Here is a 19,238-nt window from a genome sequence, read left to right on the forward strand (position 1 = left end):
CCAGTGTTTTGAACTCTGCATTTTAGATTGCTTGACTCTATTATTCCTGGATCTCTGTTCTATTCTCTCATATGGTTTTTGTTTCTTTGTCTTCCCATTTTGGCCGCCTTTCTGTGTCTGTTTCTATGTACTAAGCAAAGTTCCTCAATCTCCTGGTATTATTAGCGTGGCTTTGTCTAGTAGGTGTCCAGTGGCTCAGTCCTGGGAGGGGTTCAGCTGCAGGCCAAATTTAGCCCAAGCCTGTTCCCCTCTGGGACCACTTGTTAAGACTCAACAAGCAATCCACAGATGCGGTGCATATAGTTGCCTCAAGAAACCACACCAGAAACTGAGGCCAGCTGCCTCCAGTATGAGTCTGGTGCTGCTCAGCAGGGAACACCAGACTCACCGAGGACACAACTGGATGTGGCTTGGGTGGGGCCATGAGGAGGAGTTTCAGGGAATCCTCTGGGTGGAGAGACTTCTGTTATCCAGTTCGAGGAAGACTCAGCTGTGGTGGCACTGTGTCCTCACACTGGGGTGGGGGGTGGAAGGAGAGGGCGGAAATGGGTGGTGCTCTATAGAGGAATAATGGATACTGCTGGCACTTCTGCCCAGGAGAGATCCTTGCCTCTGGCCCTCGCTTTGACACCTCAGTGTTCCCCTGTAAGTCCCTGGTGCCCCTGGTCCCACCCCCCGCCACGGCAGCCAACCTGGCACTGGTGCTTAGAGCGAGCAGGTCCATCACTGCAAAAGTCCACTTGCGGACATGGCCCCTTTAAGAAGTATCTGCAGCTGCTGGCCGCCATTGCCATAGCTTCTGTCCCACTCAGCCGCAGGACCAGGCAGCCTCGTGTCTTTGCCCGCTCCTACCTCCTACTGTTGCAGGATGATTAATTATTTCTCTCCTTAGTTGTAGTGCTTCTGTTCGTCTAGATCCCAGGTGACTTTCCTTGCTGTTTGCCCTGTGTTTCTGTCAGAACTTTGATTTGGTCACAAGAGGGATGAACAAAGCCTCTACCATCTATGCCATTTTTTCCCCGTCTTGATTGCTTGTGATTTTGTGAAACCATTGCCTATGGTCACACCTATGTTTTCTTTTAAAATTTATGCCTATGTTTTCTTTTAAGAGTTTTATAGTTGTGTCTCTTACAGTTAAGATCTTTGATACATTTGAGTTAATTTTTATATTTGGTATGAGGTAAGGTTCTAACTCAGTTCTTTTGCATGTTAAAATCCAGTTGTTCCAAGACTTATCTGTCGAAGAGACTATGCTTTCCCCATTGAATTGTCTTGGTACCCTTGCTGATTAATTAAAAACCCGATTATATCAGTTTGTTTCTATACTTTTCTATTCCATTGATCTACATGTCTGTGCTTCTGTATACTCTGTCTTCTGATTTTGAATCAGATGATTTTATTAATTCAAAAATAAAAATTTTAAATAATTGTTAGCTATGACCATAATTTATTCTAACTTCTGTCCAATTTACTTTTTCAGGAAAGTGTTCTGTGTTGTCATTCAAGGACTTCCTCTCCTGCAGGCCAACTGAAATTCCAGAAAATGACGTTCTGCTTTGTGAGAGCCGCTACAACGAGAGTGACAAGCAGATGAAGAAGTTCAAGGGACTAAAGAGGTTTTCACTCTCTGCTAAAGTGGTAGATGATGAAATTTATTACTTCAGGTAAAGCTTGAAAAACTAAGGAAGAAAGAACACTTCAGCTCTTAATAGTAAAACTGATAAATAGCGAAGTGCAGATTGTTTTTTTTATTATTTCTTAAAGTAGAGCAGCATATATTTTAAATAGAAAATACTAATTAATTCAATTAAAGATTAAAGGAAATCCTCATAATCTGCTGAAATGTGGTAACTGCTCTAACAGTGCCCTTGGCATAGATTCTAGTAATTGTAATATGGAGGCAGAAATCCTTGGTTCTGGTTTATAGCCTGTCTATTAAGAGATTGCACAGTTCCACAGATTACAAAAATTCTTTTCACTATATATTGGCAAATAGATCCCAACTTTGGACCTGGTGTTTTTGTGAGTATTCAACAGAATCCTTTAAAAACAAGCATCTGTAAGTAGGTGTGACTTTATAAGTACACATTTAAATCCCTTTCCTTGCTGACTTAGAGTGTACATTGCAAATTGCAGGAAGTCATTTCTAGATATTAAGACAGAACACTGCTTTCTGACCAATCCTGGAGTAGTGTTAGGTGACTTTTTTTTTTTATGTCACTTCTTTTAGAAAACCAATTGTTCCTCAGAAGGAGCCCTCACCTTTGTTGGAAAAGAAGATCCAGTTACTAGAAGCTAAATTTGCTGAGTTAGAAGGTGGAGATGATGATATCGAAGAGATGGGAGAAGAGGATAGTGAAGTCATTGAGCCTCCCTCTCTACCTCAACTTCAGACTCCCCTGACCAGTGAGCTGGATCTCATGCCCTACACACCCCCACAGGTGAAGGTGACAAGTTCCTGGTTACTTGTCTTTTCCTAACTTTGGTTTGCGTCAGATTCAAACCAAAGTAAGGAGACATCCAGCCCCTATATATGTGAATTTCAACCTAGAATTCTGCAAGACAAAACAGATTTTTTTTTTCACAATGCCATTATTTAAAATTTAATATGTTTTTTTAATTTCAAGATAGTTGTTTTTAATGGCAAGTTTAGTTAGAAAGCTCTCCTTGCCTTGTATTGAAGAAAAGCAATGAGGAATTGCATCCTGTTACTCTAGCTTTTATTGCCCCTATCTTTTTAGTCTCTCCTTTAGGACCTCATCTTTTGGTTGAGGTGATTCCTGTTGGTATTTTTTTCTCTTTCAGAATTTTCTCAAGACTTAGTTGTGAGGTCACCATTATAGATTGCAGTCATGGAATTCAGTAAAACTTCCATTTATTTCTTGTATAGTAAGCGGCAAGGAAGAGCTGTGTTTTAACCAAGAAAATGGCACTCTATAAACTGAATGTGTCTATAAAATAGTAGCTATTGAATCACATGTTCCTGGCTTCCAGAAACTTTAAGCAGTTAACCAAATGCAATATTCTGATGCACTATAAGAGCTTTCTGTCTTACAGTCTACCCCAAAGTCTGCCAAAGGCAGTGCAAAGAAAGAAGGCTCCAAACGGAAAATCAACATGAGTGGCTACATCCTGTTCAGCAGTGAGATGAGAGCTGTAATTAAGGCCCAGCATCCAGACTACTCTTTTGGGGAACTCAGCCGACTAGTAGGGACAGAATGGAGAAACCTCGAGACAGCCAAGAAAGCAGAATATGAAGGTAAATAGAGACTAAACACAACTGTCTCAACTTTCTAAGCAAGGGGATGTTTTCACGAATGCACGTGCATAGACAGGTTTTACTCTCTTATTCTTTACCACTTGCACATGAACTTTGTGTTGGGGACTGTCTCAAATGGCTCTCATCCAGCAGTTTAAATGCCAGCCTAGTCGCGACTGAGCAAGCACTGCCTTTGACTTGGCCTCTGATCCTGGCGTGGAGTTTTTTCCCCCCAAAAAAGTTCTCAAACCAATATTTTGGTATTAAAAATTGCATGATTTCTTCTTTCATTGAGTCCTGTAAGTACACATGTGTTGAGCTGGGGAATGATTATACAGGGTGTTAAATATAATTTTGTTTAAAATTCATCTGAAAGGGGGCTTTTAAAATCAGTGGACTTCTGTTATGGCTCTTGATAAGCCATTGTTTAAACTTCAAGCTGAAGATTGGCTGAAGCGCTTGGTTTCCTAGGCCAGTCCTGGCCTGTGTTGTGTCTGCATTCATAGCTACTTTTAAGGCACTTGGGTTTTCTTTGATAACCCAACTGCCTTCATTTTTCTTTTACTCTGTAATTAAATCATTCTGGGCCATGAGCTATATGATTCAAGGATTTCGTGGTTCTTAGCCATTAGGGACAAATACTTGAGAGAGACTTTTTATTGTTTTTTGTTTGTTTTTTAGTATCAGGAATGGCTTGAATAAAGTAGTAAACATTAGATTAGACAGGACTATTGTCCTTGGAGCTGTATTTTCTCCATTTGGAATTGTATGTAATGGTTTATTTTGCCAGTTAAGAGCCATCATCACTCAGTGGTTGACCACAATGGTCAACCATTACTCTTCTTGGCTGGTTCCAAATCCATTATTTTTCATCAAACGTAAAGAAATTAATTGATAATATTGATTGATTACTATGAAATTAAACTAATATTTTGCAGAACATACTTTGAGAAATCCTAGGCAGTTCCATAAGAACCTAGAATTTTGGAGAGCTTTGATATTTCAGACCTTAGTAAAAGTTAAGACCAAATATATCATTCAGTTGGAGGAGGAGTATTGCAAATGAAGCTTACGTGGATGTAAAGCCTAGTCCAGCACAAATGAAGCTAGTAATACATGGCTGGTTATTTAGAGTTTGAACAAGAGAAATGTGTCTGGAGATAATGTAAAAGTAAAAATGCTATAGCAGAGCTGAAGTGAGAGGGGAATGATGGCTTCTGAGAAATTCTCCCAAAATAAAAGGGAGGCTAAAATTCAGTGGAAACCAAGTTACATGACTCAGCAGTGCCTGTCTGAGACACAAAATCTAAACTTTCAGTATTCTGACTCATCGAATTCAAAACCCAAAGTTTTGAGTTTGGCTGGCCTCATTTAATATTTCTCTTTTCTAAGACAGCCTAAGTGGCTCCTCCCAGAAGAAGCCAACAGTATTCAATGCACAGGCTTGAATTGTTCTATTTTCAACTCTGCTTTTTTGCTCTCCCATTTTGCTGTGTCATTTGTCTAATGAAAACACTAGAATTTAATGTAGAGGTCTAGGTTATCAATGTTTTTTCACTGCTGGCTCAAGGAAATAAGTAGGTTGTTTAAATGGCTTTTGTCCCTCATGGTCATTGTAAAGAGGATCTATAAACTGGGACAGTGTTAGTGATGACAAGTCTATGCAGGCAACTGTGTCGCAGCCAAGGAAGATTTGACTTGTTAGACTTTCACATTCTTACACTGAAAGAGCTCTTGCTACTTGATTCTCTTTAAAGCCATGTGACCTCAAGTTGTTTTCCCCCTCCTTAGATGAGCCAGTGGTAGCCTTTTGAATTCCATGTTGGAGGGTTAATGTGCGGTAGTTGGAGTGTGATACCAGGAGTCAGGGCCACAGGTTGCTAGTTCTATCTGTATCCTTGTCCGAGTCACTGCCTGTCTCCCAACCTCAGTTTGCCCAGGTAAAGAGTAGGACAGATTTCCTATTTTTGAATGGTGAGGCAAAATAAATTCTGTATTGTGGGAGCTTTGGGAATACACATTTCTAGAGTGCTCCAGTAAGAGACCAGCCTGCTAGATCCCAAAAAGACTAGGAATGTGATTGTTGGAGCTAGTGGTTATGGAGATGCAGGCAGAGTAGCTCAAAGGAATGAGACGTATAGCAAGGTGTCTTCCACAGCCCAGAACTGGCACAAGCAACTGCTCTTCTTGTATTTCAGGTGAAATAAGAGTGAATTCTGGAACTTTTGATGATTTAGGGTGATTTATTGTCAATATTGAACTGCTCAGCTTTAGTAAACCTGGTTCTGTCAATACATTGTCCATTGCTTCATATGTGTATCTATAATTATTCCCTTTTTCTGATAACTGTAGCCTGGAGTATCATGCATTTTTTTCCTTTGGGGTTTATTAAACATGACCTTTTTGCTTCATTAGAATGTAGAAATTAGCATGTATTTTCCCTAAAACCTTGTGGAGGAGGCAGTGAGCTACTTTTCCCTTACGGAGTTAATTTTCTTCAGCTGCTAAACCCCATGACACTAATAACAAGAGTCCTCAAATCTTAGTAAAATTGGGTGCAAGGAATCAGGAAAATATAGTAAGTAACAATTGTGCCAAAAATTACAATGGGCCATGGAATTGCTTCATGTTGAAATTAAAAATAATTTGCAAAGCTATTAATACTAGAATAATAGTAGCACTTCTCATCTTCAGGGCGCCTTGCGAGATTAACCACGTTGGTTACGCTGGTGACGTGTTTAAATAAAACCTGTGCTTTCTGAATGTGTGTTGCAGTCTTAACATTCTTGAAATCTTTGCAGACCAGTTCTCAAGATGGGATAGGAAAGCTGGACCCTAGGTTACCAAGTGAAATCGGCCCGACTCCTGTGTTGAGACTAGTCATCTACTGTTCCTTCCATTGAGACAGAACTGTTGCCTGTGTTTTTACTAGTCCTGTTGAATGCAATGGATGGTGTTTTGAATTCCTGGGTTAAAAACAGAATTGAAAATCTGAAATGCCTTTACAGAGCGGGCAGCTAAAGTTGCTGAGCAGCAGGAGAGAGAGCGAGCAGCACAGCAACAGCAGCCGAGTGCTTCTCCCCGAGCAGGCACCCCTGTGGGGGCTCTCATGGGGGTGGTGCCACCACCAACACCAATGGGGATGCTCAATCAGCAGTTGACACCTGTTGCAGGTAAAAACAGGAGCTAAGACCATTTTTTTCCACTTTAAGAAATTCCTTCATTTTTTTTTTCTCCATTGAGGAGTAGGCCACAGTCTCTAGGCTTTTCTCATGACAAATTCAAAGTTTGAAGTCATCTATGTTGTCCTTATATTGCCTTTCCCATATAGGCAATGCCTCCTCTCTGCCCCAGAAATGAGCCCTGGACCCAACCCTGGAATTTGGTAGGAAGCAGCTCTTCCCTGGCTGTGAGCATGGTCTGGTACTGTTTTTCCACTCCAGACTGCTCTTGAATAGAGCATTATAGCAGAAAATATAAATACACCCTGAATTCTCTTTTAGAGAGACAGCCAAGAGAAAACACAAAACTAGTCTTTAGAAGATGTTAATTTTCCCGTCTCATTCCAGTATTCAGTTTGCCTTGTTCTACTATAGCCATCCTTAAAAGACTGACCATTTTAAAGGATTTTTGACAATGAATTATAGATCTCAGTCACCAGTGTGCATGACTGCTAAGTGGAATACATAGTCCTTATTCAATTCATTGTGCCCACTCTGTAATGCTTTTCTATTTGATTACATTAAACTGCATTTTCTGTTAGTATCCCAGTCACATATTAAAAAAAAAAGAAAAGGAAATGATGAATGTGGTTTGCTTGTGTATGTTGTCTCTGGTTCTGGTAGCCATAGCAAGTTCGGCTATTCTCAAATTGGATATTCTTGTTTGACGTGTCTCCAATGAGAAGCCTGCAGACCACTTCTTGGGTCCCTTCTTTGTGATCTCTCTAAGCCTGGTGAAGTCCATAAAAACCCTCTGTTTCTTCTTAAGCAGAAGCAGTTTGACCTCTTTACATAGGGAGCCTGAGACAGTGTCATTCAAGGCAGGCTCATTGAGATGCTATTTTGTTTTTGCTTTTGCTCTTTTTTTGTATTTGCTTTTTGAGGAAGAGTAGCATAGAATAACTTTTTCATTGTTGCTCCTACTTTTCATGATGGCAAGTTCTTAAATGCACTATCGCTGAACTCAGCAGTTGCACTCGCCAAAGCACATCGAATCATGGCTTTTCAGTACTTTCGGTGTAACTGATGTTGATCTAACAAATCTCATAATCACCTTCTCTATTCCATGGCCCATTTTGGTTAATGGGGTTCCAAAGGTTTTTAGAAATCAGGCCTTGAACATGGGGACTTTGAAAGTTAGAATTCCCTTGTTGACATTCTGTTTTGTTCAATTTGATGTGTGATATTGTAGCACTGTGCCCTTGACTGAAAAAGCCCAGGGACACATTAACAAAATGAATTCAAACAGCTAAAAACATTAAAACAACAACAACAACAAAAAAAAACAGCAGCTGCAGCATATTAGCTTCCTGTTGGGGAATAACATCATAGAGCTCTGATATGTGGGGAGATTGGGGACCCCTTCTAGAAAGTCTCTGCTCCATTATTGTGTACTGCCCAGACTTCTGGCCCATGGGAGTGAAGGGCAGACATTCTCTACAGTAACCAGTCTTTGATCTACATTGGTAACTTTGCAGTTAAGTGGGCGATTTTTCATGGGTTTACAGGTTTCATAGGGCCTAAGTTTTAGCCTTGTTGCTGAGACCTGCTTTGCTTACAAGCATTGAAGCTCATTTGAACACATGTGACTGGGATAATAAATGCCAAAGTACAGTTTAATGAAGACAAGTGTCATGTCTTTCAGTTCTTAATAATTTCTTCAACCACAGCCCATGAAGGGTGCGTTCAGATGGGCTTTTGTAATTGAAAGCAAAGCCTCCTAACATTCTTAAATTCCTACCTACTTATCCCTAAAAGCTATATCTAGTGGTGTGGTTAAAAGGCAGTTTGGCAACATTGGATCTTCTCATGTTTAAGATGATGGTGGCTGTTCAAAAGTAGTTTTTACTCTCTGAACTCTTTTTAAAAATGAAACTCATAATTCTATTTCATGTATAGAGGTATTATATTTAAAATTTGTTTTATTGGTTCGTGTAATTTTTTCAGTCATGTTAGATATGACTAATGAAGCAGGGCTGAATCAATCTCAGAATTATCAGTAATTTTATAGCTTTAAAAAATGAAACTTTTATAAATAAATAATCCTTTAGGGAAAGTCAAAGAGTAAAATCCTTAGAATCTTGAGTTTTCCACTATTTCCCAGAGTCCCTCTACAAAGAGTATTTTATAAAAGTGAGGTTTGGTGCACTAGTCCTTCAACCCTCCCTTTGTACAAGAAGTTTGACCAAAGGTGATTTGCATTCTGGGGGGAAGCCTTATATTTTGTTCATTGCGTTTATTTCAAACCCTAGAAAAGTCAAGTTATTTTTCTTAAAAAAAAAAAAAAAAAAAAATGTCGTGTGGCTTCAAAGGACTTTCGATCAGTGAGTCTTTTACATTTTGAAATTATTTGTTTCCTTTTACTCCTTTTGCCAAAAATACTTGTTTCTTGAAACTTTTCCCTAGCCAGCAGAAAATATTTTGTCATATGAAGATGCACTTTGAAAATAAAGGAATAAAAAGCCTCTGTTCGCAGATATTTTGTACCTCATTTAAAATGCTCCCTGTTACCTGATGGTTTATGTGAGGATATTTGTGAGTGTGGAGACAGTAATGACAATTGGCATTTTCTCATGTCAGCAGAGCCTGATTCTCCAGCCATTCCTCCTAGGGTTTGCATGCAGGCTACTGAGTGACCTGGGCTTGGGAGGGTTTAGGATTTATCTTTAACTTGTTTTGCGATCTAAAGATGAAACATCATACATTGTGATGGGTCTTAGCAGTTCCCCAGCTCAAGCTTGAACATGATGGATTCTTACCAGCAGTGGTGGGGCCAAAAGAGAGGAGTGGATGTAGAAGTCTTGAAAAATTCTTGTCATCCTCCCCCAAGCTGGAGAACCATGCTTTGTGATCTGGGCTGTGCGCCTCATTTCCCTCCATTCCAGTTTCCCCTCATGTGTACCCCTGATAGGCATATGAGTGTGGGCAGAGTGGAATGATGGGGTTATTACCGTTCAATTAGAATTGCAGTTGCAAAACTGGTCACACTGTTTGAACAGCTTGCAATAATCACGACCTTGGGAAGGCTGTTACTGGAACTCCTCTTTATTTTTAACTGAAAACATGAAGCATATTTATCCCAGGGAAAATAACTACAAATAATAATATACTAAGTACTAATTCATCCAGAAATGTTGGATTTCATACTTGTAACTTTTTATTTTGTTCATTATTGCAACAAAATAATTGCACTAATTGCTGTTGTATCATGCAATACTAAGGGTGCTTTATTCATTGGTAGTGCATGTGGGAGGTTTGTTTTTACTTAGCTTATGTTGCATGTTAATGATGCATGTCTGAAATTTGTTGTGTCCTTCAAGGCATGATGGGTGGCTATCCGCCAGGCCTTCCACCTTTGCAGGGCCCAGTTGATGGCCTTGTTAGCATGGGCAGCATGCAGCCACTTCACCCTGGGGGGCCTCCACCCCACCATCTTCCGCCAGGTGTGCCCGGCCTCCCGGGCATCCCACCACCGGGTAAGAACTCCATCCTCATTCACTCATTAATCTCATCTTCGTATTCTTGTTTTTCTTCCTTCAGCCAGTTGTTCCAGGAGGCACCTGCTGCCCATTGTGGGCAGGCCTTCCCTCTCTGAGAATCCTAAGGATGTCAGCAGCAGAGCTGCTGAGATCCCAGGGATGTTGAGCAGGTGGCTCAGCACCTGTGCCCTTGGGCACCTGGCTGCCTCGCAGCAGCACAGGACATGGCAGAGACCAGATTCAGCAAACCAAGGGGCAGGAGGCACACTCTGAAATCACACAATTTGACAGGTGCTCAAAAAGCCAAACACAGCCTAAAAAGTCATGCCCTCTTTATCTGTGAATGAAGTTTCCCAAATTGCTAGTTGAGAGTCACATATTAAAGCACTTTTTTGCTCCTGAGTGCATTTCTTTCTCTGATTCAATTCTTATCTCACAAGGTTTTCTGAATAGAGTCCCTACTCCATCTCTTGCTTCTCAAACAGCACTTCCAAGGGTATTGCAGAGTCACTAATGTAGGACTCTTCAGAAATCCTTCAGTCAGTCCTTCTAGGAACAAAAAGGAGGGAGGGAACAAATTTGCAGTGAATTAGTTTTCCATATCTGAGTCCCCTAAGAAGCATGACATGACATTTTAAAGAACAGTATAGTCTACCCTACTGTTGACAATTGTTTGTCAATAGCTCAGAAGTTATTTCGTATAGAAACATATAAATGGAGTCCAGAAATAGTGACAGTGTTACTTTATAATTAGCAAGTTGAAAGATTATTATAAAAGGAAAATCATAAGTTCCCATATTAATTGCCATCATATTCAAAAGAACTGACCATTAGCTATTATATAGTTGGAAGGGAATGTGACCTTAAGATGACTTGGAATTGATTGCATTTGGTCTATTATCCAAAATATCAGCAGAAGGCTGACCCAGATGATAACATGTAGAAATGTTAGATTTGCTTACACTAGTATTGGACCTGCTGATCTTAGGGTTATACAGAGTTCCAAATGATGCTTCAGAGGGTGTACCCAGCAGTGTGCAGGGTGAACAAACGTGGGTTGGCCTAGAACTGCTAGCCATACTCTTTGTGAATATTGCTAGAGAATGGCCATAACTCCTCAAACGTGTTTGATCCAGTTGTACCCAAAGGAGGGAGTGCTTCATTATGGAATTGGTAGCCTATGTATGAAGTGCTGTTACAGCAAGAGTTAGTCATAAAATAGGTGTGCCCGTGTAACAGATAGAATTGGTCTTAATTCTGTGCCTTCTCACCTTGGCATAGGGTATGTGACTGAATCAGTCAGACCAGGTTGACTTCTAGGTGCATGTGGTATCCAGTGGGAGCTGCATCTATGGCCATTTCCCTCTAGGTAGCAGATACTCTGGTCAGTGTTAAGTTACAGTTATCTCTTCCTTCACATTTTAAATTGCATTTGAAGGAAACATCACACACCTGATTATAGTCAGGGAGACAGGGAAGAAACCCTCTTAGTGCCTGCACACACATGGTGTAATTGGGCCTTGAGAGAATTCAGTGAATTCTGGTGATTCGCCCACATTCTTACCTGCTGCCCCGTGGCATGGCATTTGTAAACAGAGGAAGCTGAGGAGGTTGCTGATTTGTTTGTGCTGCTTTGCAAAAGTACAGGCAGCTCAGGGATGCCCACTGTGTTGTGGAATCTAAGACCAGTGAGGGTCCTTTGCAGCAGGGGTTAATATGTTGCTGGAGCAGCAACTTAACCACTACAGCCCCTTCATTCATTCACAAATAATCATTAGGATCCTACTATGATGATCCAGGTATCCTTCTGGGTACTTAGAATATAAAAATCTCTGCTTTGTAAATAGAAAGCTTATTTTTACTTTTTATTTTCTAACAAATGTCTTATAGTTCCTGGAAACAGCACTCTTAATTCTGAATGTTAGAATAGTGGGCTGGTTCTGCCTGGTCAAAGTATCAACATTTTGAATCCAGGAACTGTAAAATATGAAGTTAGCTCCTTTTGATCCTTTTATGCAGCCAGCAGGATTTGTTTAAGGTTTAAACAGCAGTTCAGTAGGGTTTTGGTTATAGTTTGTTAGTTTTTAATGAACTGGGTCCCTTGCCTATTTCTGTGTTTTATGAGAATAGTAAGTGGGTGGTCCTGACATGATGATTACAATAACCCCAAACACTAAATTTAAAATGCCTCATTATTATCAGCTAGTACCTGAGACAAATTGTGAGGAGTCACCAAGGAATGTTTACAAAATTATTATCAGATACATAGTACAAATATAGTAAGACCATGAAATCTTTCTCTTAACTTTGTATTTGAAGTGACAGCAGCGAGGCTGCTCTGCTTCCAGATGGTCCCTTTTCATAGTACTGCTCTATCAGATGGAAGTGTCCTCTCTCTCTCAACATTAGTGACTCCAGCTATAACCAGAGGTGTTGGTGGCCTATAAGTGGACAGTAAGGATGTGCCCCTGGCCTCCACAAAGTTCATTTATCTGTGCACTTGCACAACCTCTTCCCTTGTGTCCATAACTGTCCTAGCATACTACAGACTGCTGAGCCTGATTACAACACCATTACTGCTAAAATTAAATACAGCTTCAGAAGAAAAATACCTTGAAAATAGAGGTGTATTCTGACTATAGCTTACCTAGGGAAATACTAGAATTATATGCAGGGTTCAAATCATTTCAAAGCAATGCATAATTAATACACATCTGACAGGTTGTACTAGCATTGTAAAGTACCTACAAAACAAAAGTTAAATTTTCTGTTTGAATGCTACATCCTGTTTTGGGTGCTCAGGGTTCCTATCTACAAAGATTCAAGGGCAGAGATCCATAGGCTTGCATTATAAATGGCATCATTTCTTATCAGTCAGTAGTTTTTCAGTCATGTCAACCCAGAGCCTCTAACTGTGCCATTATATTCTGAATTACAGGGGTGATGAACCAAGGAGTGACCCCTATGGTAGGGACTCCAGCACCAGGCGGAAGTCCATATGGACAGCAGGTGAGCCTCCCAATTGGATTTTCTGGGACTTGACAGAATTCACCTTATCTTCTTTCTCAGAATATGTGCCGAGTATTTTTTTTCCCCTCACTATGTGGTCTATGCTCTTTCAGGTAGGAGTTTTGGGGCCTCCAGGGCAGCAAGCACCACCTCCATATCCTGGCCCACATCCAGCTGGCCCCCCTGTCATACAGCAGCCAACAACACCCATGTTTGTGGCTCCCCCACCAAAGACCCAACGGCTTCTCCACTCAGAGGCCTACCTGAAATACATCGAAGGACTCAGTGCTGAGTCCAGCAGCATTAGCAAGTGGGACCAGACTCTGGCAGGTAAGGAGAGTTCTTCTCAATAAACCTTTACGAAATCCACGCTTCATTAAAGTCTTCTTGCTGCTATTGGCATATTATATCAGGGTAAATACCCATTTTTCTTAAACAAGTAAAATAAATAGTATATTTAATAGAAGGTTTTGGAGCTTCTTTGTATATTGACATCACACTTTGAAAAATTTTTTGCTGTATTTCAATGCATAGTTTTGTCATAAACATCACTAATCTTTTTAAGTATATTCTGAGTTCATTCAAGTATTTTTCAGGCATTTGAGCATTAGCATAGATGCATTTGGATAAATTTAAAATAATTCCACCTCAATTTAAAAAAAAAAATCAAAATGTTTCTATTAAACTATGAAGTTATTCATTTAGTTCAGCAAACAATGTATTTTCAGTACATACTAAAATAACTTGCCTAGTTTCTGGAAAGAAATTTGGAAGTTTCTCATTCTTCATTTCTAAACCAATTTGATAATTTTATTTCTTTTTAAAGAGTAGTAGGTATGTTTTCCCTTTCTTCACATTTTCTTTTTAGGAATTTTTGTTAAAATTGAAGTAATTATTAAATATCAGGAGTTCCTACACCAAAATAGTAATGATCTGATCTTTTAGATATTTGTGCAACTCTTGTGTTCTCAGTCTAGTAGAGAATTACATTTAATTGTGCAGCTCTCGTGAAGTCATTATTAGAAATTAGATAATTAGATAATTTCTAAAATACAAACCATAATGAGACCTCTTTGGCTAGGTAGTCTCATGGCTAAGTGAAGTAGTTTTCTAAAAACCAAGAACCTAATAAAATGATAAAAGAAATTTACTTAGAAATGTTCTGCAGAGGTAAAATTCATATAACATTTAATAAATAATAAATGTTTTTTATGTTTTAATAAATGTCTCAGACCTTAGGACTGAGCGAAAATTCCTATTTATTTTTCAGCTCGAAGACGTGATGTCCATTTGTCAAAAGAACAGGAAAGCCGCCTACCCTCTCACTGGCTGAAAAGTAAAGGGGCCCACACCACCATGGCAGATGCCCTCTGGCGCCTTCGGGATTTGATGCTCCGAGACACCCTCAACATTCGCCAAGCATACAATCTAGAAAACCTATAATCACATCAATTAAGTTTCTTTTATAGAAGCATAAAGAGTTTTGTGGAATAGTAGCCATTTTAGTTACTGGGGGTGGGGGGAGGAACAAAGGATGATAATTTTTATTGCATTTTACTGTACATCACAAGGCCATTTTTATATAAGGACACTTTTAATAAGCTATTTCGTTTTTGTTATATTAAGTTGACTTTATCAAATACACAAAGATTTTTTTGCATACGTTTCCTTCGTTTAAAACCAGTTTCATAATTGATTGTATATGTAGACTTGGAGTTTTATCTTTTTACTCTTTGCCATGGAACTGAAACCAACAAAGGTTTTGTCTTGGCTTGGGGTTTTTTGTTTTGGTTTTTTTTTTTTGTTTTTTTTGTTTTGTTTTGTTTTTATAAAAGAAAAAAATATATATATACACACACATAAGAGTTTACAGATTAGTTTAAGTTGACAATGAAATGTGAAGTTGGTCCTAGTTTACATCTTAGAGAGGGGAGTGTACTTGTGTCTGTTTCATGTGCCTGAATAGCTGAAGCTACTTTCCTAGAAACTGTGTCTTACAGGGTAAGTGAAAGGCTGTTATTTAGGTTATACATGTTTGGCAGACATGACACGTTTGTTAACTCAGAGGCTCACTGCAGAAATCTAAAGTCAGTGCTGTGCATCTTTGTGCAGCTAGTGCATCTCCTGGACACCTGGAAGGAGAGAGCACTTTTTCTTGTGCTGAGTTAGACATCTATGGTGTCAGTTATCTTTGCAGAACATGTGCACAACCCTGAATTATATTTAGTCTTGGCAGGTAAGTTTAAGGGTACTTTTGATCTATTTATAATGAATTCACAATGCCTGTACATGTTAGATGATTTAAAATTTTAAATCTCTTACATTGAAAAACATTGAAGTTCATCTTGAAGAAAGCATTGAGGTGTGCATGGAGGTGATTTATTTTTAAACATAACATTTAACCTTACATAGGGAGGGGAGTGCATAACCAGATATGAGCTGCACCAGAAGCATAATTGTAAAAGTATAGATCACCTGCATATGCAGATGTTTTAGTATTCTTTGTTTCCTTCTCAGATGTGGCATTTTCTTCTTCTAAGTTTCAATGATGTAATTCTCCACCAGAAATTTAAGACTTTCTCAAATATTTTTAAAATTTAGCTTGCGCTTTTGAATTTCAGGAGAATCATAATTTAAGAAAATGTTCACAGAAAAGACCATTACAGATCCCAGACACTTGGGTTTGATGACCCTCTTTTTTATGACCCTAGAATAAACATTCGGAGGCAGAGTATGATACTCAGACAGGTAGAAAGCATCAAATATGGAACAGTATTTCACTAGGCATTTTGGAAACCTACTTTATTGTAACAAGGCGATTGCCATTGTGGACGTTCCACTGCTGTTTGTAAGTTGAAAGACTGACTCTCAGAGGATATTTTTTTCCTTTTAATCTGGTATGAATTAATACCTGGATATTTAATTACCACTTACTAAATCATGGGGACAAGAGAGTATAGAATGGAAAAAGTCTCTTGTATCTAAATCTTTAAATACAAGAAGCCCTTGTAACTTAATTGCCTATAGTCAACCACTGGATCTCAGTTCGCATCAAGTATTTTAAATAATTCTGAATTTTTTTAAATGTATTGCCACAGTATGTCAGTACATTATTGTTAAATTGAATCAGATAAATCTTCAGTTCCTGGTTATTTGGGCCATTGCATCATCATGGACTATATAATACAATCAGTTTATTTTATATCTAGACATCTTTGAATTACACCAAAGAACCTGAAATTTAATTTTGGTTAAGTTATTTATTTATTCCATGCACCATTTTATTTCCCTTTATAAGGTCTGGATGAGACTTCTTGAGAAGCCTCTAAAAACTTCACTGTGGGCTACGTTGGGCATTAGAAGCCAGAGCACTCCTCCTCCAGGCTCCTTCCCAGTGTCTAGTGGTGCTGTAGAAACCATAGATACAGCCAGGGGCTTCCCTAAGCCACTGCAGAGCCGGGCCAGGGGGCCACTAGGCAGGCCCTAATTAAGTCTTTTTTAAAATATTTATTTTAGAATCATGTCTTTCTGTATATTAACTTAGAAAATATCAGTAATATTTAGGATATAAGGTTTGAGGTCAGCCATCTTCTAAAAAAGAAAAAAAAGTCCTAACTTGAGAAAGTACAGGTTAACTATACACCTTTTTTTTTTTCCCCCCATAAGTTTTAGGAACTGTAGTGATATGGCTTAGAAAGTATAATGGCCTAATCGTTAGCAAAATGTAAGTTCATGTGGAAAAGAATTTTGTTTGTGTGTGGGGGGGAACCTGTAGGTTTAAAATAGTACATCAGCCAACTGATTGAAAAGGCCTTGAATTGCTTTGTTTTTGAACCCACCCTCCTCTTCCTATGAGGAAGAATTGAGAGGGGACGCTTCTTTGTGTAAAATTTCCAAATTGGTGTTGTTGACTTTTGAGCTTGAACATTTTCAGACCTGATTAAAACTTGGTTTAATTTCTGTATCAAAAGAGGTTTAACTGGTAACTAGTCTTATAACATGTATGTATCATATGTTTGTTCATCTAAAGCTTTTTAATCCAAATAAAAAGTTTGCAAAGTGATTTGGCTTAACCAGTTTGGTGGTTCTGTTAAAGCTTGTGTCAGATGTTAGTTTCAAGCAAGTTTAACTCCTGCAAGCTTTGATCTTATGCTGACATGGAAGCAGCTACCAATTTAGGGGAAGAGATCTCAGGTGGAAGCAAGTGTCCAGACACTGGTTCAGGGCTCACTGCATTAACACAGAAGCTGAATGTGTAGTAGTCACACTGCAACCTAATGTGCCCCACACCAAGCCTCTGAGGCTGGCCGTCAAGGAATTCCTAACATCCTCAGCACAGGCAGAAATGCAGCTTGAAGTTAAAACCAAAGAGAGTTACCGTTGGCAGAAGGTAAGGAAAGCATGTCCTGGATCATAAAGCAGTGTGTAACCCATTTCAAACAGCTGTCTGTGGCCAGAAGAGATAGTGGCTCAGGTATGTCTTTAATATGTTTGTAATCTCTTAAAATATGACATTTTTAATAGAAAGTATTAATAAAATCAACCATTTTCCTCTAATATCACTGCACATCTCTGGGGTTCTGTCATCCTAAGAGTTTAGGGCTGTACTACCATCTATGCTCATGAGCATATTTTGAATGATCACTGATGTATAGTTAAAACATTCCAGCTGAACACTAAGAGCAAACAAATACTAAGTGTTACTCTGTTCCTTTTTGGTTTGGAAGTGTGCTAGGTCAGCTGAACAAAAGTTCAGAACTGAACAAATAGACTAATTCTATCCCCAACTTGTACATGAATATAGCCAGAAATTCCAAATGTAATACATGTATGTGAAGACTGAAAACATACTGCTCTACTAGGAAATTGCTTTGGAAAACATCATGGTCCAAGTGTATATTTTTTTGAAGAGAGGTAACTCAGTGTAAAAAAAATGAAACTTAGAAAAAGATTGATGTGATTAAATTACATAGTTAGATTTGGACACAAATTCCAAAATAGGACTGCTAGATGAACAAAGTTACCATGTGCCTAACTTAGGGACTTACCTTATCAATTGAGATTATAAAGCACTAGAATGGAAGTAGATTTCTAGTGACAAATGCTAATTAGGTTTTCATCATTCTGATATTGTGGTTTTTAAAATTTGGGTTATTAAATTTTTGCCTCATAGTTGACACTAGGGGGCACTCAGATCTGTAATCAGCATATAAGAGCATTCATTGCTCTTTAAATTATTCAAATTCCCTTAAATAGTTTCAGTGACTGATAGCGTAGTCATAATACATAGGAGGGTTTAAAACAAATTTTGAGGCAAAAATGTAACTAGGAGAGCTAAAAAAAATTTTTTTGAGGCAAAGTTACAAAGTTTGCACCTTAGGTAACAAAGATTAGTTTTTAACTCTAGCATCCAAACTAATGTGCTCTGAAAGTATTTTCAATTTATATAAAATTTTTTTTTTTAAGAAGAAGAAAACTCTTGGGAAGGTCAACACAAATTTTAGGCTAGTGATTCTCTCTGGGGTGGAGGCAGGAGGGTGGGCAAGGGAAGGAACCCATAGCAGACACAAAAATTAGCTGATGGTTTTATTAGCATTTATAACTATTCTTTTTAAAAGGTGTATACTGGGTGTATATAGAGAATATGTAATATTACATATTCTCTATATCAAATATTAAACTCTAAAATGGGGTGGAGGAACTTATGTTATGACATAAGGCCACATAATAGAATCATACCACAATTTTAATTTCTTAAGCAGCAGTCTAATCACTAAAATGTCTATGAGGTTTGGTTCACCAGGAATTCTTTAGGTGACACAAGTACACATGAACCACTTTCCTATCCCTGGTGCTGCTGGTCACACTCAAACCATCTCTGAGCAGTGACTCTTGACCTTGCTATACGTAGTACTTTTAATGAGATGTGAGTAGTTAGTGGCTCTTCATTTATACTGAATTATTTCTAACATAAATGGATTTAGAAAAAAATCCCTAGAAAAATTTAGGAAGGGGTATGTTTGTGACAGAGATCAATAACTTGATAACCTGTGGCATTAAAGCATCTGCTTCATAAAAATAGAAACTTTTGAAATTTAGTCAATATGTAGATATTTTCTTGTTTGAAAAGATGTTAAATATGGTTATCCAAGCATGGGAAGATGTCTTTGTTTTTTAATATCAGCTGTCCCAAACTTTTTCTGGGTCAAATTGCAAAATCTCTGCCAATAGACTAAGCCTCTGATTTAGCTGAAGTGTGATTGCTTTGCA

The 19,238-nt window shown here is 38.6% G+C and overlaps 1 protein-coding gene across 1 annotated transcript in view; it reads left to right on the forward strand.

The window, feature by feature from the left end:
- PBRM1 (polybromo 1) overlaps positions 1 to 14,411 on the forward strand; it is a 99,737-nt gene extending 85,326 nt beyond the window's left edge. The window contains 8 exon segments of the mRNA XM_015593672.2: positions 1,481 to 1,664; positions 2,231 to 2,441; positions 3,058 to 3,259; positions 6,268 to 6,432; positions 9,801 to 9,956; positions 12,898 to 12,968; positions 13,082 to 13,298; positions 14,239 to 14,411. Coding sequence (XP_015449158.2) covers positions 1,481 to 1,664; positions 2,231 to 2,441; positions 3,058 to 3,259; positions 6,268 to 6,432; positions 9,801 to 9,956; positions 12,898 to 12,968; positions 13,082 to 13,298; positions 14,239 to 14,411 — 1,379 coding nt within the window.
- Positions 14,412 to 19,238: the final 4,827 nt, after the last annotated feature.

Source organism: Pteropus alecto, unplaced genomic scaffold (genome assembly GCF_000325575.1).
Source record: "Pteropus alecto unplaced genomic scaffold, ASM32557v1 scaffold75, whole genome shotgun sequence".
In the NCBI taxonomy this organism is placed as follows: Eukaryota; Metazoa; Chordata; class Mammalia; order Chiroptera; family Pteropodidae; genus Pteropus; species Pteropus alecto.